General features: G+C 56.4%; 1 protein-coding gene across 3 annotated transcripts in view; it reads left to right on the top strand.

The window, feature by feature from the left end:
• The window catches only part of MYH9 (myosin heavy chain 9), a 92,965-nt gene that overhangs the window by 33,738 nt on the left and 33,218 nt on the right, over positions 1–26,009 (top strand). For all 3 annotated transcript variants that reach the window (XM_060025585.1, XM_060025586.1, XM_060025587.1), the window contains exons 3-11: positions 3,659–3,815; positions 17,170–17,197; positions 17,970–18,063; positions 22,118–22,210; positions 22,686–22,749; positions 23,310–23,408; positions 23,829–23,972; positions 24,712–24,807; positions 25,594–25,712. In XM_060025585.1, coding sequence (XP_059881568.1) covers positions 3,659–3,815; positions 17,170–17,197; positions 17,970–18,063; positions 22,118–22,210; positions 22,686–22,749; positions 23,310–23,408; positions 23,829–23,972; positions 24,712–24,807; positions 25,594–25,712 — 894 coding nt within the window. The remainder of the gene's footprint in view (positions 1–3,658; positions 3,816–17,169; positions 17,198–17,969; positions 18,064–22,117; positions 22,211–22,685; positions 22,750–23,309; positions 23,409–23,828; positions 23,973–24,711; positions 24,808–25,593; positions 25,713–26,009) is intronic.

Here is a 26,009-nt window from a genome sequence, read left to right as displayed (position 1 = left end):
TCAACTGCTTACGTTAGAACCACTCCGCTGGCTCTAAGAAATGGGTCCTGCTCAGCAAAGCAGAGTGATTCAGGTCATGGGAATTGGAGCCTCCAGGATCTGGTTCCAGTCTTGGCCCTTCCTGACCATTTGACATGGCTACGTGGGGCCTCACTTCCTCATCTATGAGGAGTCGTGAAAGCATTGTAAAGCACCAGCCAGCCCTGGGGTCGCGGAGAGCCTCGGCTCTGTAGCTGCTCCCTTTTGTCGTAGGTGAAGGTAATTCCGACCCTCTGCTCGGCCTTTTATGGGTGTCGCTGTTCAGCTTGGGTCCTGTTAGAGCATTGCTGAGTGTGAAACAAGTCGGTGGCCTGCCTGCACTTGCCTATCAGCTGGCTGCAAACAGAAATATTAGGAAAGTGCATTTGACGTTAGTTGCTTCTCAGAGCGTGGGTTTTACTCTAGGCAGGCATGGACCTGCGCCTACAACTCGTGGGCAGGACCAGAGCCTTTTCTCCAGAACTCCTCAGCTGGAGGCGTTAGGCCTTAACTCCCGTTTTTGCTTCTTTGCTGGCATCTCCCGTGCGCAGATCCTCCTGCTTCGGTCCAGCCTCCTCCTTGGCATCCTCACCAAAAGGAAGTCGATTGTCTGTGCAGTTGCCCTAATGGAGACCCCCAGCAGGTGCAGAGCTGCGGGGAGATCAGAGCCGCTCGATGGGGCTGCCTGGGCAGGGGGTGCTGCCTCATTCACAGGCCCTCTCTCTGCACACGCTGTTCCAAATTGCGACCCCGGGAGCCTTTGTGCGGTGTGTCTGCCTGGCGTTGTGGGGAGCGTGGCTAATTCTGCGCCACAGCTGCTCTGTCTGTTTCTTTGGTGGGGGCAGGCCCGGGGGCAGGGGGCAGTCGGGCACAAAGAGCTTCTGTGGCCCGTGAATGGAGCAGCTCCCTGGTGTGGCCGTGTGGGAGCAGAGCCACTTGTTCAGTGTCTGCGCCTCCATGGGCCTCCAGCAGGATGAGCTCACAGTACAGCCCCTTCCTCCCACCTGAGCTGCAGTGCTCATTCCTCGGGGCTTAGTTTCATCATCCACTGATTTGATGGGATTAGCCCAGAGAACTTTGAGGTCCTCTTGAACCCCCCCATGGGACCATCTGCCCACCCAGCTGTCAGAAAGGCTTGTCCTAGTAAAACCCAGGCCCCTTCTGCCGTCACCACCAGCTGTTTCCAAACATCTGGCCCCGTGGCACGCCCTAAACGTGTGGCCACGTTGTCCTTCGCTTTCATCGGGCTGGAGTTCCTAGAGTGTGGGTTTTCTCAAACCCCAGGAACAAAGCTCACTTGTTTCTGAGCTCCTGGGATGACCTCGCTGCTCCCTGGCCTGCTATCTCAGCCCCACCCGACAGTCATGGAGGGAAAACCAGAGGTTTCCCGCCGTGCTCCCGTCTTCCCATAATACCTGAGCTGCAGGTTGCCAACACCTCGTGCAGACTTCTTTGCTTCAGAGCTTTCCTGGTACCTCCTGAAGAGAGTAGTTGGAGGGAGAACAATTGACTGATTATCCCAGGAAGAAGGAAACTCAGGGCCCTGCGTCCCCTCCTCCACGCAGAAGAGGCAGTCAGGCACCCTTGTTCATTTCCAAGGTCATCTGCTCTTTTGCACGGGGGCCGGTGCGTGGTTGGTGGGTCCTTCCCGAGTTCTGCTTTCAGCCTGACTTCTGCTTGAAAAGTCCAAGACCTGTAGCCCTTGGCCAGTGCTGGGAAGGGCCTCTGTGCTCCCGACTGGTTCCTGTGTGGACCCTGTCTTTGGATTCAGCCACAAGATCCACCCTCAGTTTTGGCGAGACTGGAGTGGGCAGGGTGGAAGGGACTGGATTGACACACACCCAGCCCCTCAGATGTTGCCTGCTGTTGGATCGGGGGGCAACACTGTGGACAGTGAGGGTCGAGGCCACCTGTAGCAAGGGAAGCAAAAAGATGTGAGGAGTTCGGAGAACCAGCTTCCATGACCAAGGAGGTCTGCACTGGGGGGATTGTGGAACCTAGGTCTGCTCCCAGCTCTGCCAGGAACTGCCTCGTGGCCTTCAGCCATCACTCAACAGTCGGGGCTGCAGGTGTGAGTCACGGCTTCTGAGCCTCGCTTTGCCTGGCTTCTTCTGGGCCTGTGGCCTGTTTCCCTAGGGATAAGGTGCTTGGGTTGCTCCAGCTACCTAAAGAAAGCTGTCCCCCCACAATGAGCACCCGTCACCTGGGTGGTCTCAGGGGGTCTCGTCCAGCTATTAGGAGTCTGTCTTTTTTTCCTTGTCGGGGAGAAGGATCTTGAAAAAAAAAAATAGTGGGGAAATTATTATTATTAGAAAAAGAGGACACTGAAGAAAGGCAGATCTGTCTAGACCGTTGCCACCGGAAACTGCTTTCCTGACCTACTCTGAGCCTCTCTCCATGGCTGTGCTGGGTGCTGTGATCCGCATAACCACTCAGTGAGGATCAACTAGTCTGCGTGTGCCCATTTTACAGATTGAGAAATGGAGGGAGAGGGAGGTTAAGAAACTTGCCCTTGCTGAGGTTTGACTCTGGGGTCTGATTTTAACCTGGTCATCTCAGACTTGGGGTATCGGGTGTATTCTCGGGAGCCTCACGTGGAGTGTTGACGAATTGGGTTCCCCTTCAAGAGGAGACCTGAGTCTTGGAGAAGGCTCACAGGGGACATGAAAGTGGTCTTTAAGTTTGTTTTTTGGTTTTTTTTTTAATTAATTTATTTTTATTTTATCTTCTTTTATTTTTGGCTGCGTTGGGTCTTTGTTTCTGCGCACGGGCTTTCTCTAGCTGCGGCGAGCGGGGGCTACTCTTCGTTGCAGTGTGCAGGCTTCTCATTGCAGTGGCTTCTCTTGTTGTGGAGCACGGGCTCTAGGTGCACGGGCTTCAGTAGTTACGGCTCGCGGGCTCTAGAGCACAGGCTCAGTAGTTGTGGCGCACGGGCTTAGTTGCTCTGCGGCATGTGGGATCTTCCCGGACCAGGGCTTGAACCCGTGTCCCCTGCACTGGCAGGTGGATTCTTAACCACTGCGCCACCAGGGAAGCCCCGGTCTTTAAGTTTTTTAGAGATTTTCATGTGAGTGTCTCTGGAAGGTTCCAGGGAGAGAAGTATCTGTCAGCGATCTGTCATCCCACAAAGCATCCTAGATGGTTGAGGAGTGCCATGAGTCTTTCCCAGTGCTGGGAAAGTTTAGGCTTGAATATCTCAGAGGGTCCTTAAGGGTAGAATAATTTGTATTTCCACACCGTTTGCTTGCTGCAGCCGAATCCTTTTCCCTTTGTGCATCTCTCACGATGCCAAACACATCTTTATCGTCCTTGGATCTGAGTTTCGTAACTGGACTCCTACTGTCCACGAAGCTTGCCCCAGATCTCGCCCGCTGCACACGCTTGTCAGCGTGCACGGCTGGCAGCAGTCTTGCAGTCGAGGGAGGCTCCCCTCAACTGAAAGAGCAGAGATGGTGCTGGTGCCCCAGCGCCTCGGCAGGTCTGCCGGAGTGGGGCCCGGAGAACCGGGGGCTCCAGGGGGGGCTTTCACATCAGGCTGACTCGGGGTCCTTAGAGGCAGCAGGCATTTTGCCACAAAGTGTGCCCGACGTTGAGAATCAGACTTGCTAACCCATTCCTGTTTGCCGCTCTTTTCTTTCAGACCTACTCAGGCCTGTTCTGTGTGGTCATCAACCCTTATAAGAACCTGCCCATCTACTCCGAAGAGATCGTGGAAATGTATAAGGGCAAGAAGAGACATGAGATGCCTCCCCACATCTACGCCATCACAGACACCGCCTACAGGAGTATGATGCAAGGTGAGCGCCGTGGCCTTCCCAGGGGCTGAGTCTTTACCTCTAGCCTTGTTGGCATCTTTGCAGGTGCTCCTTCACGGTGATCTTGTGGCTGCATTGGTGTTGATGGCCCTGGTGAAGGGGCCGTGCATTGTGGAGGTCTGTAAGCCATTGCGTGAGAGTCAAGACCAGTGGCTATCAAAGGAGATGTTTGTATGTTGATAGAATGTTCAAGAAGCTTGAAAAAATGCATTTCCTAATTATTTTCCCAATTTCTCATTCTTGTCAGGAGCTCCTGTGCCAGTCCTCTGACTTCCAGGCCCCCTCTTCCACCAGTTACTTCCTTTCCTTCATTCTTTTCACCTCTTCTCTTCTACACAGTTTGGAAACATGCTTGAGTTTTCACATCTTTAAAAAAAAAAAACACACAAAGTCTCTCCTGGATTCTGTGCCCTACTGTAGGTTGTCTCTGCTCTCTCTCCCCCGTCATAGTGGAGCTTTTTAGAGGAAGTATCCGTGCTTACCACCTCTGTTCAACTCTTCTCAGCCACACTCCTTGCCCTGCACGTCGTGCCCCCCATTCTGTGTGACAAAGGCCACCCTCCCTTCTGTGGAGTTCTGAGCTCTTATCTTACTTAACCTCTCCCAGGATTGGACAGTCTTACCCACTTCCTTTTGAAAGCGCTTCCTTCCTGTGACTCTCTGGTTCCCCTAATCTCTGCCTTGCCCATCTGCATGCTTCTCCCCCGTTACACCTGGTGCTTCTCAAGGTCTCGTCCTCTGGACCATGGCCCATCCACTCGAGTGGTTTCGCCATCACTTTCCAGCTGAGGACCGGCTCTGTTAGCTGATTGCTGCCAGCCACTTGCTTCCGGCTGCCATTTCTCCATCCACCCAGTCACCCAAGCCTGGAACCTGGCTCCCCTTACACTGTCCGCTTTCTCTCTCACCCCTTTTTCCAAGCCAGTCAGCGCTCTCTATAGATTTTAGCTCTTTTAACATTTCTGACCTCCTTCCCCCTCTTGTCTCTGTGGCCCTGGCCTTAGTTCAGGCCTCTACAATTTTTTGCCTGTACTATTGCTGTGCCTCTTAACCTTTGCTCTTAATAGAGCCCTCTCGCTGTGCTTCTATCAGAGAGTCGTCTTTCTGGAATGCAAATCTGATCAAACCCCCGATTTGAACTCTTGAAAAGTCTCCTCAATTGCCCCAGAGATAACCCTTAAACCCTCCAGCAGCATACGGTGCCCTTTGTAATTGGCCTGCTGCCTACCTCTCCAACTTGCTGGCTACATGGAACTCCTTACATTTCTCCAGTAGGCCTCTCTGCCTGAAGCCGCCACGCCTGTTCCATCTGCCCTGCAATAGCTGGCAAGTCTCCAGTCTTTTGTTAAAGGCACGACTGAAGCATTACTGCCAGCCTGGGAGGATGTCTGGGCTAGCCCTGGTAATACTTTGACTTAGGTGTGGACTGGACCCAGGTTGCCTTTATATTCTCAGAGCTTAGTCAACTCCCTAGCACAGGGCTATGTTCTCATATCTTGTATGGATAGTGGTTTTTCATGTCCTATTACATGGGCATCCTTTTTTTTTTTTTCCTTTAAACTTTGTAGTCAATCTAGGCTGTGGTGGTGATGAGTCTTATCGTATTAACAACTTTGTCCCTGGTTTAGTGGTTTAAAGTGGCAACGTGTGGGTCTGTCTTGTACCATCCACACAGTGCTGTGGAAGGTGTTTCATTGCCAAGCTTGGTGAATTACGTAGGTTGTACACGTTTGGCCTACCCTTTGGCTCATGTTCACGTCTATCAAAATTCGTTGAAGAAGCCAGCCCTTTAGTTTTAAAGTAGGATGTCTGTTTCAGAGTGCTAACTAGAACAGTCTGGTAGGAGAACATTCTGTGGGATTCCGGAAGAGCCTGAGTCTGTCTCTAGAGGTTATGAGTCACTTTTCTCCTTGCTCTCATAATTGGCCTCATGCAGGAAGTGCACCCTGGAGTATTCTTGAGCTCCGCACGACTGAGTTAGGGCATGTTCCCACACTTGGATCCCAGACCTGAAAGGATTTCTAGCAAGTGGGATTTTTCACTTCTTCCCAAGCCATTATGATAAGAATAATGTGGTGATGTACAGCATGGTGCCAGGAGTCGGAGTCTCTGGAACTGAACTGCCAGCCTTTTTTCTGACAATCTGTGGGACTTCTTCCCAAAGAGATTTCGCCCAATTATTGTGTGTTCAACAACCACAAAGAATTTTGAGGGGCAAAAGTCAGCGCTATAGGTTGGATATAATTGTGGAAAAAAAAAAAAAGGAGCTTGCAGAGGACTGGAGCTTTCCTGTGTGTTGATCAGGAAGTCTTGGCCATAATGGAATGGCCTTGATGGGAACTGAGGAGCCACCCCAAGTTATGAGGGTGAATGGGTGGGTGTTTTCATCTTTTGGACATCTGTAGGCACAGGAAACCTAAGATCTTGTTGCTTTTTTAAAATTACCTGTGTGGGTGCTGGGTCCGTGTACTTTCTAAACTTCAATCTGAGAAGTTTTTGCCCGTTTCTGCTTCATGTTAGACCCGGTGCAGCTCTTCAGCCCCCATGTTGACCGAGGACGTTTCCAAGTTCCCTCTTGTCACACACAGTTGACCCGCAAAGCAATCAGCAACAGATTTCTTGTTCTTGGGACAGGGAGGAAGTTAATTAACAGAAGTTGCCCCTGTTAGGACAAGATGGTTCGCCAGTAAAGGAAGTTCTCGAGCGGAGCCTTTGGTGCCTGCCCTGAGTCAGGTATGGACAGTGGAGCCTTGGGGTCTACAGGCTGTTAGAATCAGTGGCTCTCTTTTGGAGAGCGTGTCTTACTTATTAAGCACATGCTGCCCCTCTGGCTTAGGGGAACACAGGTCTGTTCTCTGACACTTCCGTCCTAAAAGCCACAGCCAGACAGTTCCTTTTCTGCTTTTTCTTTAAACAGGAACTAGAAAAAGATTTCCTCCCTGAGCTGGCCGTGGCTTATGACATAGTAGCATTTATTCTGCCAAATAGGGGAGTTGGTGACTTTGTCTGGAGAGTTTTATGAGATGAGCTCTTTGACTTCTCCTAGGGACCTCCCTCCGTCTTTCATCTCTTAAATGCTCTGGTTTGCCTGTAAGTCCTGATTTACGCCTGCCGTCTTGCAGTTAGTACTAACACTGCCCTCTCTCCCTTTCAGAAGCGCTCCCGTTTAGATGATGAATTATATGGTTACTTTACCTGTTTGTCGGACGAAGCCAGGGTTTCTCAAACTTGGCACCACTGACGGTTTGGGGCTGGATATCCATTCTCTGTTTGTTTTTTTTTATGGGGGGGGGGGAGTTTGTCCTGAGCATTATGGGATGCTTCACAGTATCCGGGCCTCTACGCACTCGATGCCAGCAGCACCCTCCCCCTGCAGTTGTGACAACCAAAAAGGCCCCTAGACATTGTTACCAAATGTTCCCTGGGGGGCAAAATTGTCCCCACTGCAGAACCACTGGACTAAGCATTGCAGATTGGTTTTATTCTAAGTGTCAGCTCCCATCAGTAGTGCCTTGACTAACCCTGTGCTGACAAAGGATGTGAGACTCAGTGCCAAGGAATGCTGGGATAGATTAGTGCTGTCTGCCGTGGGCACAGGTTGGGGCATGGCAGCATATGGTAGCCTGGATTAGGCCACGGAGGTAGGAGATTGGAAAGTGCCTGAATACTGAGAGGTTGAGTACATTGCTCTGGCACCGGAGGTGACGGCAATCCAGGTGGAGAGACAGACATGTTTGTACACAGGGATCTGTGGCCAAAGCTGTCTAACAGGACGAGTTGCCACCTCCACCTGGTGCCAGTGTGACTGCGGCAGGTGTCGGCTGTCTTGGGAATTCAGAGGAAGGTGTGGCCGCCGAGGCCTAGGGTGGTCGGAATGGCACCCTGGAGGTCGGCTCCTGTGGAAAGGCTGCAGGTATATGTCAGTAAATGGCTGCAGCACAGCCCAGACGTGCCCGGCCCAGTCTTGTTTGTTTTAATCCTCAGCCTTGGGTTTAATTAAAGTTGCGGTGACCTGGTAGGTTCACCCTCCCAACCCTGGCTTTCCCGTTCGGTTAATTTGTTGTCCTGGGCATTACTGGGTCTTCTTACCTGTGGTTGAACCGTTCCTCAGGATTCTGTAAAGCGCGGAAGGCCGGGAAAATGAGAGAGCGGGAGGCAGACGTCTGCCCTGCGGGGACAGGGTACCCAGGGCTGCCCGGGGAATTCGGGAGAAGCAGCATCGTCCGCCCTGCGGGGACAGGGTACCCAGGGCTGCCTGGGGAATTCGGGAGAAGCAGCACGTGGTCTGCCAGACGCACGGCTGGGTGGGGAAAGGGCGCTTCTGACTTCCACCCTCCGTGGGAAAGAGTGTGTGTGTTCTCACAGGAGAACTGGCCAGTTGAAGAATTTGAGCTCAGTTATCTCCCCAGGAATAGAAGAAAAAGACCCTCTTCTTTGTTAATTAGTTAGAATGCCAGGTTTGGTTCACTTTCGGTGACTTTATGGTATTTTAATGAGCTCCCAGCATTTCTGGGGGAGTGGCAGCAGGGTTTGCTCTCATTCCAGACCTAAACTAATCCAAGAACTATTTAACCCTTCGCTCTGCACTAATCCCACCTCTGCTTCTCAGCGGAAGCTGCCCCAGGAGTGGTTGGTCACCAAGGGCCCGGTGAGTGTCCACATGCCTCTTGGTGCTTGACTAACCTTTTCGGGTAAACAAGGAAGGGCAGAATTCGAGCGTTCTCTTCACATCTGAGGACGACCCTCCTGCATCACAGGTAAAGGGACAGGCCCAGAAACATTAACTAACTTTGCCCAAAGGCCCACAGAGAGCCAGCCCCAGAAACCCGGTCTCCCGACTCCCGCCCTGGTGCCCATCCTCCAGGGCGCCGTGGGTCCTCCTTCTCCCTGGCTGGTGTTTGGAGGGATGCTCCCGTCCTGCTGGCTGGTTAGGGCCGGAGGGGCCCTCCTGCCCCTCTCTCGTCGTTCTCCCGGCCCTGCCGCCTGTTGCCCCCGTGAAGCTGTCTGCCCTCCAAGGTCTTTCTGAGGAAAAGCTCCATGTTGGGGAGGTGCTAGGAAGTGCTTCGAGGGTCCAGTAAACCATGTCTTTGAGCAGACTCACCGGGACAGGCCGCCGAGGAAGCCGCGGATGTGATGATTCCACTTAAGCAGGAATGTGCCGGCCAGGAGGCTAAGGCCCTGCCAGGGAGCCCTGCCAGCCGGCGGCACACAAAGGCCCCGCTGTCTGAGGGAGGCCTGGAGGCAGCAGCTCACCCCGAGGGCTGCGCTCTGTCACCCCTGCCACACGGTTGCCCCTGCCGGCCGGCCACGCTGGACGCAGCCCCTGTGGGGCCTGCTGGGGGCAGGGGCGGCCTGGGAGGCAGGCAGGTGCACTGCAGCAGGAGCGCGAGGGCCCAGCACCTGGGGGCCCACCTATCTCGGGGGCCGCCTTGACAAATGACACAGCGCTTCTGGAGTAGGTCAGCAGAAGGCGTCTGCCGGGTCTCTCTCGGCCTTCGCTTAAGGGAGAAGCTTGCCTTGTGACCAAGAAGTGTGCAGAAAAGAGAGCGCGGGGTTCAGACTGGTCAGCGTCCGGCTCTGTCACGTCCTGACGGACTGGGGTCCACTTTGGGCCTTCATTTTCTCATCTGCCTCTTGGCCGGATAAACGTACTTGGCAGGTTTACTGTCAGGATCAAACAAGGGGCCGTGCGTACAGTTCCTGGCCTGTGACAGGTGCCCATTAGAAGGTAGCAGTGGGACCTGGAGATGCAGTGTCTTAACTGAACAGCCCCTGCCTTCCGCAAGACCTGCACACGGCGTATCCCGTCCATCCACGCTCCCATTTGCGTGATGAAAGTGATGACCAAGTGCTTCCTCAGGTGGCTTCTTAATCTCCTCGGTGAGCATCCTCCCAGAGGCCAGGCTCTGGGTACCAGCACGTACAGGAAGTGGCTTGTTGTAGCTGATTCCCTGTAGTGACCGTGTGATACACAGGTGTGCAGTGGCAGACGCAGCCTCTAGCTTGTCTGATGTGGTCCATGGGCCTCAGATGGCAGCACGAGGCCTTGGGGTCGACGTGGCCTCGGGGGTCTTCAGGAGAATGCTGTGCACGCGAGAGACGGCTCCTCCGTGGCACTGGAGTCGTCCTCTGTTGATGTGCTGGTGGGCTACCAGAGGGGCGTCATGACAGGCAGCCCTTGGCCCCCTGCCCCCACACCGAAGCCCGGACAAGGAGGCTGCTTGGTCAGGCCCCCCCAGAAGGGAAGTCGGCCCGCGGAATGAGGCTACTTAATTGTGGTCACGCCTGTCAGTCTCATTTCTATATAACGGTCTTTCTAGAAGAGGAATCTGTGGTTAATGGGTCCTTTTCAAGGATTCAGCTTTCGGCTTGCTTTTTTTGTTTTGTTTTTAATCCAACCCAACAGGGCGGCTCTGCGTTGCTCTGGGCCGGCTGAAGTGGGAAAGGAGAAAGAAGTGACCTCTCGGAACCTGAAACTTTGGCGGTGGTCGAGAACTTGGGCCCATGTCTCTGTTACTGTAACCCCCCTTGCCCCAACAAACAAACAAACAACAAAAACTCACCTGTATAGTCTCTAATGGTTGAGCTGCCTTTTTTTTTTTTTTTTTTTTTGCAGTACGCAGGCCTCTCACTGCTGTGGCCTCTCCCGTTGCGGAGCACAGGCTCCGGACGCGCAGGCTCAGTGGCCATGGCTCACGGGCCCAGCCGCTCCGCGGCATGTGGGATCTTCCCGGACCGGGGCACGAACCCGTGTCCCCTGCATCGGCAGGCGGACTCTCAACCACTGCGCCGCCAGGGAAGCCCTGCTTTTTGCTTTTAACTTCCCTGGCCTAGTTCCTCTCTCACTACCTGCTGAACACTGCCTAGCAGCTCGTTTTTCCTGTTTTCCCAAGTTCTGGCCCTGAGACCCCAGGAGAGCATGTCCCGGTATGTCAGGGCTGAACATTGGTGCGTTTGGAGAAACGGGTTGCTTTCTTCCCCTGCCTGATTTCTGGAATTAAGCTATCAGAGGAGAACAAAGTAAATTCCCTAAAACTAAAGAGATAAAGAGAGCTGAGAGTCTGCAGGCCTAAAAGTCAGGATAACGTAAGTGGCTTCTGTAAAATCCCTTTAGTCTTGACCAAGGCTAATGGCCCAGTATCGACCTTTGTTATAAATTCCGTTCTTCTGGCAAACAGCGCTGACTGGGGCTCGGGGTGCCATTCCAGCTGGGCTTCCTGACTCTTGTCGAAGAGCTGGTCTCTCCAACACGAGCTGGACCGCAGACGCAAATAGGGCAGAGCTCTAAGCTGAAAGCTAAGAACAGAAGCCCTGTTCCAGGAGCAAAATCTGGCCCAACAGTTACCAGCCCATCTTTTATTTCATTTGAGCGCCCTTCTCAAGGCGACCGGAGCCACTGGCTTCTGCAGGGAGCATCTTCACGTGCCACTGTGGTTCGTCTCCTAGCATTTGTGTTCCTGGTTCTCCAGGTTTGACCGAACCTGGGAATGGGGCATTCGCAAAGCCTGCTGTCCTCCTTGGAGAGCTGTTTGTGCTCCGACTTGGAGCCAGGTTTGTCCTGAGCTTTGCCTGGTGGTGTCCATCTCATTTCCTGCTCGTGTCCCTTTGTTCTTCCTTCCTGTCCTCCCCCGAGAGCCCAGCCCTCCGCAGAGCTGTGACCTGTGGCTTAGTGCTCTCTGTACCAGACTCAGCCAGGGCCTCCTCCTGCCTGTCTTTTCTTTTCCCCGAGGGATTGTTTCAGAGCAGGGCAGAACTGGCCTCGGGGGTTGTCAGGTCCCCCCGGTGTCCTCGTGGCCTTTGCAGTGGGCCGTCTACACTCACACGTGGCTTTGGAGTCTCCCTCCATCCTGGAAGGCTCATCCTCGGCAGCAGCCCCACATGAAGTTTTTGCTTCCGGCCCTGCCCGCAGGAAGGTGGATAAACAACGAGCAGTGGTTTGGGCAGGTTTGCCTGTGCGCTGGGAGCCCACCTGTGTGAGCCGCCGGGTGCATTTTGGCCAAGAGAGGGCTTGTCGGGGGCCTCGCTTGCCTCCAAACAGAATGAAAGAGCAGTCCCTCGGGCTTCTTCCTAATTGTCAGGGGTGCTGGTTGGGGAGGGCTGCCCGATCTCTGTCTCCTGTACCTGGGTTTCAAACCCCGACCCTACCCAGGGGAGCACGTGGGTGGAGGCAGTGGTTGGGGCCAGCTGGCTTCTGGCCTGGAAGCTGCTGACTGAGCGTCTGCTTGGTCCGGGCCCACCCTTGTACCTGGCAAGAACGTTGCTGGTGCCCACGCCGTGTGCTTGGGAGCCGCTGGCGGGCTTTCCTCCTCGCTGGCTGACCGCGGGGCAGGCAGGCAGGCAGGCTGCCAGGGCTCCGCGACACGAGGCCGCTGAGGCGTGGCACCAACCCGCAGCCTCTGCTAGCAGGAGGCATGATTTTGCACCTGCTTTTCCTCACCTCTCTGTTTGCTTCCCAAGCGCTTGTAACCCAAGCTCGTGAGTTGGGCTGGCTTTGGAGAAAGTGGCAGACAGCTTGCGAGGCCGGTGTGACACATCGTGAGTGGGGATGGCCCGTTCCGCGCAGCACTGAGGCGGGGCGGCCGGTGTGACACATCGTGAGTGGGGATGGCCCGTTCCGCGCAGCACTGAGGCGGGGCGGCCGGTGGCACAGAGGGCCCTGCCCTGTGGGAGCAAAGTGGGGAACTAGGCAGGCATCTGGAGGCCTGGGTTCTTAGCCCAGCTTACGTGACTTTGACCAAGTCATTGGGTTTCTCGGGACTTGGTGTCCTGACCTCTAGATGCAGGTGATTGGACTGCGTGCTCTCTAGAGCCTCCCAGCCTCCAGGGTCTGAGCTCAAACCCACAGGTCTCCCCACGTTTTACACCTGGCGAAGTGCTTTGCATTTTGGCCCATTGGGACCAAAATGCTGCCCCGGAGTTTGCCCCAGCAGCCCGGGGCTCCCATCCCAGGTGACACGGAGCAGGGGTCCCACAGGGGTCTGCTATGCAGTTTTCGCAAGACAACCCCCTTGGTGGTGGACAGTCTGAGGCCCGCTGGCCATGGGTCGCGCCGTCTCTCACCCCACGCACGTGTGTTGTCCAACCTGTAGCTGCCCTTGCATTCGTTTTTGCTTGGCCCGTATGCACGGCTGTCAGTTCTCGAGAAACCCGGCTGACCTGAAGACAGGTCCCGCGGGCAGGACCCTCTTCCAGGTGCCCCCAGAGAGCAGCCCCGCGGCAGCTCGGCAGGCGTTATCTCAGTGAGCGCTCTAGTGAGTCAGCCCCGGGCAGCCGCTGTCGGTGAACCGGGCCCGTTCCCTTCCTCCTGTACTTCCTGTCGGGGCTGATGTCACATCGCGGCTGAGCAAGCCTCGTGGCCTTTTATGGACAAGAATCGGCAGCTCCTCTCACAGAGGAAGTGAGCCAGAAGGCCCCTCGCGTAAGCCCGTACCTGGGCCAAAATACCTGCGGTCAGGGCTCCCCTCCGCCCACCTGCGCCGGGGCCTTCTGAGCCGGCTGGAAACACCTGTCTGTTTGGACATCGGAATCGGCTCCAAAAGGCCTCAGGGCTTTTGGGGTTTAAAATAAAATCAGGGGAGGGAATGACCTCATCACCGAATATGTAACTTAAAAGCTTTCTCGCTGTCGTCATTCCGAGGAGGCTGCGCAGTGGGGGAGCTGGGAGGTGCAAAGGGCTGGGGGTCATTAAGGACAGTTTCCAAGCGCCTGCACTGTGCCTCGCGCTTCAGGCACCCGCATCATTCGGTCCTTGGAGCGGCCCTGCCCTCTGATTCCCCAGAGGCCAAGGGGCCAGGCATCCCGAGGGGCCGTGCAGAGCGAGGATCGTGCCCCGGGCTCTAGGGCGCGCAGCCACTGGCTTTCTTCTCTCCGCCGCTGCTCCAGACACATGGACTGGTGGTTGTAAAGTGTGCTCTCAGGAGCCCCATCCCCACTGCCCAAGCAACTCTGATTTTTATCTCCTGCTCTTCATATTAGGGACTCGGGCAGATTTTTATCCTGAGGAAAGGCTGCTGCTGCTTTTAAAAGAGTTGAAAAGCCCTGAAGAGATTGGTATTCTGTCTCTACCCCGTCCCCGTCAAGTCAGTACTAGGGCAGGAGGGGTTCAGGGGCCTAAGTCAGGCTAACGTCTTCATTCTGCGGGGAGCCTGTTTCCCAGAACAGGGCTGTCTTTGGTGGGCGCACTCCCCTGGTTCTGGGCTGTCGGGTTCCTGTCTGTCTGTCTGTCTCCTCTGTTGTGGAGGAAGGAAGGGTGTTTTCAAATAAGCCTTCGGTCCACGTAGACCCAAATAAGGACTTGAGCGAACAATGGAGGGGTCTGGACTCTCGAGGGTCCGTGTCCTGAGAGCTGAGCATGTGGGGAGTGAGTATTAAGGAGGGTCCCAGCCGGAATGCACCGGGTCTCTGGCAGAGTAAACTGAGCCAGACGGAGAGCCGGCTACCTACCCTACCCAGAAGAGATGCTTCTGAGCTCAGGAACCGAGCAGAAGTGTGGTGAGACAGGCTTGGGCAGACCAGGGACAGCGCCTGCCTCACCTACCTCCTAAGAGATTACAGACCCAAACCCACTGTAAAAACTGCGAAGACCGACGCTGGGGGCCCCAGTGTCATGCATGGTGGGCAGGTGGATTCGGGGGCAAAGTTGAGGAAATCAGAAAGGCCTCCCATCGCTTTTCCTCTGTGAAAGCATTTGCCCAAATGAATGTTCTGGCAAAGCAAATGAAGGTTTCTTTAAAGTGTAACATGCAAGGATTGGAGGGTTTCCTTTCACGCTGTGTTGACAGTGGTCACTTGGCTTCAGGAATTGGAGGTGGAAGGTCAGAGGGGAGGGAGAGCTGGAGATGGTGGGGCGGGTGGAGGTTACATGAGGAGTTTGGGTCTGAAATTGGGATTTGAAGCGTGTGCAGGCCTGTGTGTATGTGCGTGTCTCTGTGTGCATCTCTGTATGCCGTGCACCTGTGTGTGCACCCACAGGCATGTGTGTGTACGTGTGCCTGTGTGCGCACACACACGTGTCTGTACACGCTCCTAAGCATGCCTGTGTCCGTGTACATGCACTGTGTGCACGCGTGTCCACGTCCCTGCGTGTGCGCAAGTGGGTCTGTGTGTGTGCGCCCACATGTGTGTGTTTGGGGGCTCTGCTTCCTGTTGTTCAGCAGTTCAGCATCCGACTCCTCACACAATCAGAGGAATTCCAGCCATCCCGGGGACCAGGCCTGGGCAGCCCTGGGAAAACAGTTCTTTCTGGGAGGGATGGGAACGTTTCCTTTTATGGTAGTGGCAGCCGCCCGGGCCCGTACAGGTACATTCTTGCCACTCTCCCAGCGGGGACGGAACACGCCCGCTGCTGGGCCTCTGCCTGCCGCTGGGCCTCTGCCGACATGCAGTGGGGGAGGTGCAGCCCCGTCCTAGCTGTTTTGGTTCCAGACTCATCAAGGTGGGGTGGGTGCTGGAAGCTGCCACGGCTTACCCAGACTTTGGCACCACTTTGGCACCGCTCCCGCCGTGCCTCCCCCCGACTCCACCCCCACCCCCCCGCCTTCCCTGCTGCCTTCTCGGGACCCTGCCGGGTCTATGAGACTCTGCCCTGCTGTGCAGCCTCGCAGGACCTGGTCCTGTGGGAAAGTCGAGAGGGTGCAGCAAGGTCACCCTCTGGGTCTGCTCTGAGCCCTTGCCCGGTGCGGGGCAGGGTGTGGGCTGTGTCTGTGTGAGTGGCTGGGTTCCCTCCGCACACCCCCACCCCCCACACTGTTGATATTTCCAGGGGCTGGAGGGAGGGCGGGGGCAGCTGCAGCTTGTGTTGGATGAGCGGTTTCTTTTTACTTCTCCCTGGCCGGACTTCCTCTCTCCCTCCCGAGACAGGAGAAGAGGTGGTCATAAATGCCCACCCGTGCAGGCTGCTGGGATCAGTGCGCTGGAGGCTTCCCTCGCGGAGAGGCTGGTGGCCTCGCTGCACAGTGTCTCTACTGGTGCCGAACAGCTAAGTCCGTCTCCCGAGGCCATACACACAGGCAGCCCTGAGTCACCCTCCCGATGCCCTACAGGTTCCTGGCTGGGCAGTTGAGCCGGTGTGGGTGTCCTTCCAGATCACCGACATCGGTGTCTATCCAGCACTGACACCACTGACAGCTACCAGAACCCTTGCTAGTTCTCAACTAGTTCTCCCGCTGCCCTGACCAAGCCGTCGCCACCCATCACAGCGACTTCATGATGGGGAAGTGGACAGACAGCAGCCACCCGTGGGGTTCACTCTGTCTACAGGGCTCCGGGCTGGGTCCTTTTCATGTTCTTTCTGTTTTTCAAACTAATCCTGCCAGAGAGTTAGTAGCATGTTTACTTTATGGATAAGGAAACCGAGACTCGGGAATTACTGACCTCGCTGCAGCCCAGTGTTGGTCAGTAGCCTGGTCCTGGATTCAGGCTGATTTGACCTCCAGGAGGTGGGGGTCTCCCAGGCGATGGGATAAAATGAGTTTATATTTTCAGCTGTTGCTTAAAATTGCACACTCGGTCCTGAGCCAGGTCAGCCCTAATATCTTAAAGCGTTTCTGCGAAACTTCTCTTTCAAAGCCTGGCATCACCGTTCCTCCTGCCTTCCAGGGGAGCGCCTTGTTTATATCCATACTTGCTGACCGGTTCACAGAGCTGGGAGAGTTGCTGAAAGTTCCTGACCCCCGGGCCTGGAGACCACAGGGCTCACGGCAACTGGTCAGAAGCTGATTCTGATGAGCCGCCGTTCTTTCCGAGCTGCCTCCAAACTCCCATTCCTGAGAGTTTTCCCCGTGCCAGACCCCACACTGGTGCTTTCATGTGTGTGACTTCCACGCATACCATCATCCCCCAGGGCTCCAGGAAGGCCGTGCCGAGACAGCATCTTAGCCCAGGCCTGTCCCACGGCAAAGCCAGCCTTGACCTCACCGCTCAGCCCACGTCTTACCTGTGCCTCTTACCCAGATGGGGGCAGTGTTTAAAACATCTGCCACGGCCCTCGTTTCTAACAGCGTCAACCTCCAGTTAGAAACACGTGGGGCAGGAAAGTGGACTTCCAGGGAGCTCTCCAGAGGTTGGCTTTCTCGGGGGAGCAACAGAACTCTTTCAGTGTCATGGGGCCAGGTGGGCGGCCAGGGCGGGCAGTTTGAGCTCCCGGAGGAGGGAGCAGCTGCCCCATGTCGCTGCCACCCAGGAATGTCCCTCCTCCCTGTGACGGTGGCATGGAGGGCCAGCGTCCCAGGCTTCACGCTCCTGGGAAGTGGGCAGGGCGATGGGCGGCTCTTCAGAAGCCGGAGCGGGAGGCTTTTCATGTCTGCTGGAAGTTAACCTGATGTCTCTTTTGTTTCAGACCGAGAGGACCAGTCCATTTTGTGCACGTAAGTGTTTCTGTCCGGGTGGCAGGTCCTGCGTCACCCTGATCTGTTCTCACTCTTGAAGACCCCTACCAAAACCTAGGTCGATGAGATCCATGCCCAGTTCAAGCCCCTGCCGCTTGCCCAAGGGCCAGGCTTCATGTTGCTCCTTAGTAGTCCTGCAGCACGGATGGGCTTGATTTCATGGCCAGAGATTTAATCTCCTTCCTCAGAGGAGGCGGTGGGGATGAGGGTGGCAGTGCGGAGAGGAAAAGCAAGCATCTTCTCAACAAGACAGGGCTGGGAGCTGCTTGGGCCCCCAGGACACGTTCACTCTGGTGCCGAACCGCGGCTTTCTTTATCTGGGCTTCTCACCTCCGTCCTCTGAACCTAACGAGGAGCTGATAAATAAACCCGTAGCCAAGGAGGTTAACGGCACGAAACATTCCTTCGAGTGAAGTTTCGAGGGGACATGTATACATGCCTTTGACCCCTGAGTCGACAGCCGCCTAAGACTGACTCCTAAGACATTTGGAAGCAAAGGCTGCTAAGTGACCAGGGCAGGCAGCGGACAGAAGTTTACTCTGGTCAGGGCTGCGGAGGGCCATGGGAAACGGCCCGAGTGAAGATTTCAGAGCTTACCATTTGTTTGCCCGTCCCCTTTCCTGCTCCTGGCTGTTGGGTCCCTCACTGGCACCCCACAGAATGGGAGACGGTAGAGCTCGTAGTGGGAACGGGGCAGACGCCGAGGGTTTGGCCACCTCTCCCCTGAGAACTTCCTTGGCTGTCCCGGCAGGGGCGAGTCTGGAGCTGGCAAGACGGAGAACACCAAGAAAGTCATTCAGTACCTGGCTCACGTGGCATCTTCCCACAAGAGCAAGAAGGACCAGGTGAGTGCAGGCCTTCCTCCCCGAGGAAGAGAACTCAAGGATTCGTGGTTTGGCTCAAAATGAGAGTGTTTGGGGGGCTGAAGCAGAGGCCAGGCCTGCTTTCACTGAGGCTGGGAGTGGGTCTGGTGGTAGCCCGCCCGTTTCTCCCTTGACCTGCTAACTTTGAGTCGCTATGGAAACCGGAGACCGCCCGAGGTTCGCAGCTAATGCTGCGTGGCCCCCACCTCTGAGGTCGGAAGAGAGGTTCCGAAACTTGGCTCTCAAGTTGATGGAGACGTGCAGGATCTGGGGCAGGCCTGCCCTGGAACCCCTGCTTCTGTTGCCTGCTGTTGAAGTGCCTCTGGGTGGACAGCCCCCAGCGAAGAGAGAACGGGCAGCTGGAAAGACATCTCACTTCCCTTTTTTTCCCCTCTCCCTCTTGGTGGATTGTGGTCGAACCCAGCAGTGTCCTCGCTAGGTGAGCTGCACGTTTACTGCACGTTCTACACCAGGAATGCGTGTTCTGTCCATCGTGTGCCCTTGAATTACGATTTTTTTTTCTAAGCAGCTTTTCACCCCACACCATTGTCACTCTCTGCGTCTAGACCTCTTCTTGTAGGCTCGGCTCACTGACTGTCTTGGGAGGAGGGGCTGGGTTGTGACACACAGTGACCTCGCGTGCACTCTGAAATGACAGTTCCTGCAGAATGGGGACAGGCCTCACCGCCTAGCTGTTCTCAGATGCTCCGGTCAGGCCCAGAGTTCCCACGGGCACACGGCACGGAAGGCCCCGTGCAGAACCCTGACCGAGGCACAGCGGAGTGGTCATCTGCCCTCCTGGACCCTCACACGCTCAGTGTTCTGGACCAGATGGAGATGGGTGGCTCCCGCCTGCCACCACAGTGCCAGCCCGAAGCAGTGCTGGGAAGGCCGCGCACAAGGCTTCCCCAGAGTGAGGTGTGGTCAGTCGGAAGCATGCCCGTGTGGTGCTCTCTTTCTCTCAAGCACACACTCTTAAACTTCCCCGTGAAATCTAAGTGCCAGTGGTGTCCCCTCAAGCCATCAGGGGGAACTGTGCCGTCTGGGTGCCCCCCCTTCCTGGGGCGCCGTGCGCAGCCTGTATAAGTAAGTAGTGGTGTGTGTCTCTTTGCATGTGGATCTGGGGTGTGTCCTGCAGAATGTCCTAGAGCACAGTCTTCTGGAATCGAACCAAAAGTAACTTTTCATGTGTCCAACTTCGCAAGGCATTCTGAATCTTTCTCCAAGAGTTATATTTAGAAACGAATCAAGTTTTCTTTTGCTCCCTCTCTCTACCCACCTCCCTCCCCCATTTTCCATTCTTTTTAGGGGACCTATTTTTAAAACAGGGCTGTGAGGTTAGGAGTTCTCTAGCTGTGGTTTTCCATCTCTGGATTTGCAGTAAAATCCATTTCCCAACTATTCATTGAATGCCTAGTATGTGCCTGGATCTCTGGAGGGTGGCCTTGGAGTCCCTGCCCTGCGGGATGGGAGGCGGTGCCACAGTTAGAGAGCAGGGCTCCACGCGCCTTCCGTCATGGGCTGCTCCAGCTGCAGGGGGGAAGGCAGGCCCCCAGCACTCAGGACGGCAGGTGAGGGCTGTGACATGCAGGGGCACACTTGTCACGTCCCCTTTCTCAGGTCACTTTGTGTGGCGGGCACCCTGTCTCCGGCTCCAAGTTCAACTCGAGCGATCGAATAGGCTGCCCCTGGCTTCCCGTGACCGCTCAGGCCCTCAGTTGTAAAGGCCATTGACCAGTGTGGTTGATTTCCTTGCCTGAAGCTGTGTAGGGGTTTCCCACACACAGCTGGGCCACGAGACACTCTTGAACTTGGTCTGCGCCCTTGTGTTCCGGGCCTGTCGCAGCATACTCTGGGGGCGTGCGCTCCCCTCCGTGACCCAGGTGCTCATCCCAAGACCGCCCGTCGGGACACCCCACACCTTACCTTGTGGGGGACCGGGCTTTGGCCAGACGGCAGGTTGGCAAAGCAGAGCTTGGTGAAGGGACTCTCCAGGTGGGCTTCCAGAGGCTGAACAGTGGCCTTTCACGCTCTTCCTCGCTCTGTTTTCTGTGTGCTAGTTAGAGCCCCGGGCAGAAACTCCACCCAGTGAAGCCCTTCAGGAACCGGGTGGGTAATTCCAAACCTCATGAGCACGCACTGCCTACCTTGTAATTTCACAGTATGTGGATTTCATTGAAAAAGGTCTCTTCTGTGCCTTTATTGAAAAATAAAGGTCTCTTCTGTTCTCAATGAAAAGAAACCCATAGGTTAGCCGCCACCATTGTCAGCAGGGAGCTCGGCTTGGGAATCCGAGGTGGTCGCTCCTGGGTTGGCCTGGTGGTCCCACGTTCCGCGGTAGCAGCCCGTGTCCCCGACAGAGGCCTTAGCTTTGCGTCCAGGCTGGCGGCAGGCTCCGGTAGGGGCCAAGCTCCCATCTGACTGCGGGAACGGGAGTGGCTCGGCCAGCTTGGCAGCCTGGCCTGTGCTTTGAGAGGATGTTGTAGTGGGTGGGTGAGCAGAGCTCATCCAAATCTGGCTCCATGGGCTGCCTTGGCCGCCTTCCCAGGCCCGCCTGAGCCCGGGGGATGGAGGCCCAGTGTCCTATGACCGCTGGTGCCAAGCACTCCCGTAGAGCCTGCCTGTGGCTCCACTGACCCTCCTCCACTTAATCTGTGCGGTCCGAAAACAAGACTCCCCGGCCCTGGGAGGAGCCCTGACCGGGGCTGGCTGTGGGAAGAGGAGTGTCTGCCGGGGCCCCTTCTGGTGGGCTTGGCCCGACCCCAGAGCATCCTGGGTGCTCTGCCGACGGGTCTCGTCTGCAGCAGGTGTGCCTGGGAGGCTGTAGTTCACGGCTCTCCCGGGAGCCCCTGCTACTACCCGTTCTGCTCTTCGTCGCAAATTACAGGCAGCCTTTATTTCCGGAAAGTCCTGGCTTGACTCCAGCCCTGCTGATAACTATAAAACCCCACCTGGCCCTTGCGTGATGTCCTCTCTCCCTAGAGGGTGCCCGGCTATGAAGGTGAACAAGAGCCGTATTTTCCGCAGGCAGTGTTAGTTATTACCTGGCCTGCTGGCAGGATGAAAGGCCTGCCCACCTGACAGGGTAGAACCCCCAGGTGGGGCCGGGGATGCAGGGGAGACAGGGCAGTGACTGACAGGTGTGAGGTAGAAACCTTGAATTCGATGACCTACTTTGCTGGTTGATGGCTGGATGACCTTGGGCAAATCACTCCCCCTCCCTCAACCTCTGTTTTCTCTTCTCTGAAATGGGGCTATTCTGTCTTTCCTACCCTCAGTATCGTGAGGAGCCAGGGTCAAGAAGGCATAAACAAGGGGGCATGTTGTCAACCACCAGGTGTCATGAGACCCCAAGTAGGGTTTATTGGTGTTCTCGATAAGTGATTCAGAGCGCAACGTGGGCCTTGTTGATCCCATGCTCAGATGCCTGACCTGCTGGGAGCAGGTTTCGGGGCGGGGGGAGTGGAGGACAGGGGACCAGCAAGGGGAATGCAGAGTTTATTAGGACACGGATGAGACGAGCTGGTGTCTTCTGTGGATCTGGTCCCCTCTCTCCTTGTCCTGTGGGGAAAAAAAATTTTGTTGTGGTCTGTCAGGTGGGGATTAGAGGCAAGGAGGACAGAGGGAGGCCAGCCTACCTGGGAAGGAAACTGTCCAGGGGAAGGAATGGTGCCTTCGTGTCTCTTTTTGGCTCACGTGCTACTTCGCGACGCATCCTCCAGGGTTGATCCAGGCCACTGGGCCAGGTCCCCAAGCTAGCTGGGTGAGCCGCCTGCTTTCCCTTTCGATCACTGGTCGGTTAGCCCAGGGAAGGAAGTTCAAACCAAGCAGGGTTTCCAGATGCCTGGCGGGAAGGTCACTCTGGAATGACACGGGGACTGCCAAGACCGGTGTGGCCAGAGCCCATCCGGAAGCCCCAGTCCCTGGCAGGTCGGATGTGTGGACACAGCTCTGCCACCTCCCCTCCACCTGGCGGGGCAGGTCTGCCAGCCCACGCCGCTGCCTGGCCCTCATGCCCCTCTGGGTTCCTTTCCAGGGCGAGCTGGAGCGACAGCTGCTGCAGGCCAACCCCATCCTAGAGGCCTTCGGGAACGCCAAGACCGTCAAGAACGACAACTCCTCTCGATTTGTGAGTGCCGGCGCTCACGGGCGCCTTCCCCCCGGCTGCTTGCGCCCCAGACGCGGAGGAGGGTCGGACTTGGCGCTTCCCGGCCTGTCGCGTGCAGGAGGCTGGGTCACGCACCTGTATAAGGAGCCTGCTCGGCTCAGGTGGTAAAGCCAGCGAGGCGGTGGGGAGTCCCTGCCGGCGCCCTGCTTGTCCTGCTGTAACCGGCAGCCGGTTAGAACGCAGGGCCAGACCAGGCAGGAGGAACACCTCCAGATAACTTCTTCCCTCCTCCCCTCTTCCCCTCTGTGGCGGAACTCGGGCCCAGCTCAGGCTTAGCCGTGTGGCCCTTCTGAGTCCCGAGCACCCATGCCGTTGGGGTGCGGGGCCCCTGGCCGGGGACACAGGCTCAGTCTCTTGGCTTTCTGCCTCCAGGCTGTACCACGGGAGGTGGGACTGGAGGATGGGGCCTCTGATCTCTTCATCCGTCTTTCCTTAGGGCAAATTCATTCGCATCAACTTTGATGTCAATGGCTACATTGTGGGAGCCAACATTGAGACTTGTATCCTTGTGGTTAATTGTAACAAGTGTTCTGGGTCTGGGGGAGAGAGGTGTGACCTTGATGGAGAAGAAGCTGCTTCCTGATTCCAGCAGTTTCCCCTCTCCGGGCCTGTTATGACACCTTGTCTGTGCCACCCGGAAGAGGACCAGGATTAAGCTCATTGGGAACTCAGCTCAGAGCTCAGGTTTCTCTTTATGGGCGGGAAAAAGTTCAGCTTAGAATGGGATGGAACCATGGAAGATCATCCAGTGTGGGTCCCAGAGAGTGGAATTGGGTGGACGCTACTTTATTTCTCCCTGGCGTTAGAGCCTGTGCTGGTGAGAGTGTTCTGAGCTCTGTTCTCTTGTGAGAAGGGGGCCCTTTAAACAGATAAGGCTCCCAAGTGTGAGGGCTGCTGCCGCACAGGCTACACCCGTGGAGGGTAGGGCCAAGGTAGCTGGCCTTTGTTTTGTTTTGCCACTTTCTGCTGGTGAAGTTCCGTGGCTTTGGACAGGACTGGGGGCATGCGGAGGGCTGGCTGCCTCCTCTCCAGCGAGCACGATTCCTTAATGTTTGCAAAGACCTCCTGGAGAAATCTCGTGCCATCCGCCAAGCCAAGGAAGAGCGGACCTTCCACATCTTCTACTACCTGCTGTCTGGGGCTGGGGAGCATCTCAAGAGTGAGTGGTGGGCCCACAGCCTGACACGGGGGCTCCCCCTGCTGTCGGGCCACACACTGCAGTTAGGAAATGAAATCTCGGCCTTTGGGTGGGCCAGAGGGGCGTGACTTCCGTCCCTGGGCCGGCTGACGGCTTGGCCTCTGTTTCCGACCACGCCAGAGGAAAGTCTGGCAGGTCCCTGTGCAGCTGCGGACCTCGGGGCCCCAGTGCTCTCAGGCGGGGGGGGGGGGGGGGGGGGGGTCTGCGTGCGTGCCCATCTCCCACGCTGGGGAGAGTCGGCCTTTCCAGCCACTCCGTGGTTTCTGGGGTATTTCAGGGCGCTGCCCGGTCTCCCACACCTTTGAGGTCACGGTGTTGACTGGAGCCTCTGGTTCCAGCACCTCCTGACCTTGACGAAACCTTGCCCTCTGCCCCCCACAGCTGATCTCCTGCTGGAGCCATACAGCAAATACCGCTTCCTGTCCAACGGGCACGTCACCATCCCCGGGCAGCAGGACAAGGACATGTTCCAGGAGACCATGGAGGCCATGCGGATTATGGGCATCCCAGAGGAGGAGCAGATGGGTGAGGGCCGCTCCTCCCGGGGCAGCCTGGGGAGCACTTCCTGCTGGCGCTGGCCCTTAGGGAGTCTGTAACGGCCGGGAGGAGGGCCCTGAGTGTGTGGTAGACGGTCCCTCAGATTGGAGGCTCAGGATTATTTCTTCCCGGTCGTATTGCCTGGGGACATAGGGGAACAGAGGACAGGCTACTAAGTGCCCAGGGTCTGGGTCCACCACTCGTGTTCTTGCCATTTGCTAAAAGTGGGCTAGTCCTGCTTTGTCCAGGGCGCGCGTGGAAGGGGCTTGGCTGGGGTCTCCGCGCTGGCGGAGCTCAGAGTGAACACAGTGTGCAGCTTGCCTGTGTCTTCTCGTTTCTCTAGAGGGAGGGTGAGGAGGGCCTGAAGGCTTTATTTTAGGAAGATTGGGAGACTTCCATTCTCTAGCGTTAGGGTCAGTCACCTGAGCTCCACAGATAGCATGTGAATGGATGGGCGTGGCTGTGTCCCAATAAAACTTTATAAAAATAGACCACGTGCCCCTGGGTAGAGGCGCATCCTTGGTCCGGACTTGGAGATGTTGGGAATGTTAACAGAGCTTGTATCTAAGCTGAGGTCAGCCAGAGGCCCTGGAGACATGCTTTAGGCCGAGGCCTGGCGCCCCCCACGTGGCTCGTCTTGCCTGAGGGCCTCTGGGGGGAGACACCCCACTCAGGGGCTTATTCCACCCCCCGCCTGGTTCTGACCTGCCTTCGATTGCACCTGAAGGCTTGCTGCGGGTCATCTCGGGGGTCCTCCAGCTCGGCAACATCGTCTTCAAGAAGGAGCGCAACACCGACCAGGCATCCATGCCCGACAACACAGGTGACCACGTGGGCCCCTCACCTGAGGTAGAGGGGCAGGTGCCTGGGCTTGCACTGGCTTAGGACAAAGAGTCTTGGAGAAATTGCACACACTCCTGTCTTTTCTGTTGCGTGTGTGTTTGTGGCTGCCCGTCACTCTGTACTTTTTGTGAAACACACATGAACACGACCCTGCTGCTGCTTCACAGAGTAAGCATCAGAATGAGTTCGAAAAGCCATGATCCTATGGCCCAGCATTTCCCCTCATTTGTTCTGAGACCAGACCGGTTGTCTCTGTAAAACAGTCATTTCTGCTGTCACTTGCCTTGCACGTGAACTCGCGAGGACGTGAAGCAGTGTCGTCACCCCAGCTCCTCGGTCACTGCTCGTCCCTTGGGTCGTTGCAGGAGACTCGCTTACGTTAGCCTTCACATGCGCTTCTTAGGGGCTCTTGAAAAAATTTAACCCACGCGCGTGTGGTTTGCCCTGTTCCGTCCCCTGTGTCTGGGGCAGCGCTGCCTCAAGTCAGTCCTGTTTGTGGGTAGGACCCTCATTCACACTCAGGACATGGCCAGGGGTGTGCGGAGGTACGGACGCCAGGCCCCCGGTTAGGACCCGTGCCGCCTCCTGTCTGAGGGGAGAGCTGGCTGTTCCGTGTGCCGTGGGGGAAGGGCCGGGGCCCGGGCTGGTTGTCCGGTAACGATCGCCCAGTCACCACAACTTTCCCAGGGTGAGCAGAGGGACCCATTCTCTTGGGTTTAATTCAAGCCTTTTACCCGTTCCCTCCTTACCCTTTGAAAATCATCAGCTGCCCAAAAAGTGTCCCACCTGTTGGGTATCAACGTGACCGATTTCACCAGAGGAATCCTCACCCCTCGCATCAAGGTGGGACGGGATTACGTCCAGAAGGCTCAGACGAAGGAGCAGGTAAGCCCTCTGGCTGGGGTCGGGCCGCCTCCTTTGCAAGGGCCGCTGCAGTGGCCAGGTTGAGGCCTGCGCTGCAGCATCCTCGGTGTTCGGTACTGTCGCCTGGGTTCCTCACTGGGTCCTCACAGCACCTCGGAGAGCAGGTGGTGTTACCCCCACTGAGAGCACAAGGAAGCTGGGCCCAGGGTCCAGGAACATGGCCAAGGCCCCCGCCTAGGAAGCGCCGCCCTCGGTGGGAACTCTGGGCTGCCATGTGCCTGTTCCCTGGAGTCGATGTTGAGCTGATGGGTGGGCGAG

The sequence above is a fragment of the Delphinus delphis genome, chromosome 11 (assembly GCF_949987515.2).
Source record: "Delphinus delphis chromosome 11, mDelDel1.2, whole genome shotgun sequence".
In the NCBI taxonomy this organism is placed as follows: Eukaryota; Metazoa; Chordata; class Mammalia; order Artiodactyla; family Delphinidae; genus Delphinus; species Delphinus delphis.
This window is presented reverse-complemented; position numbering and strand designations above follow the sequence as displayed.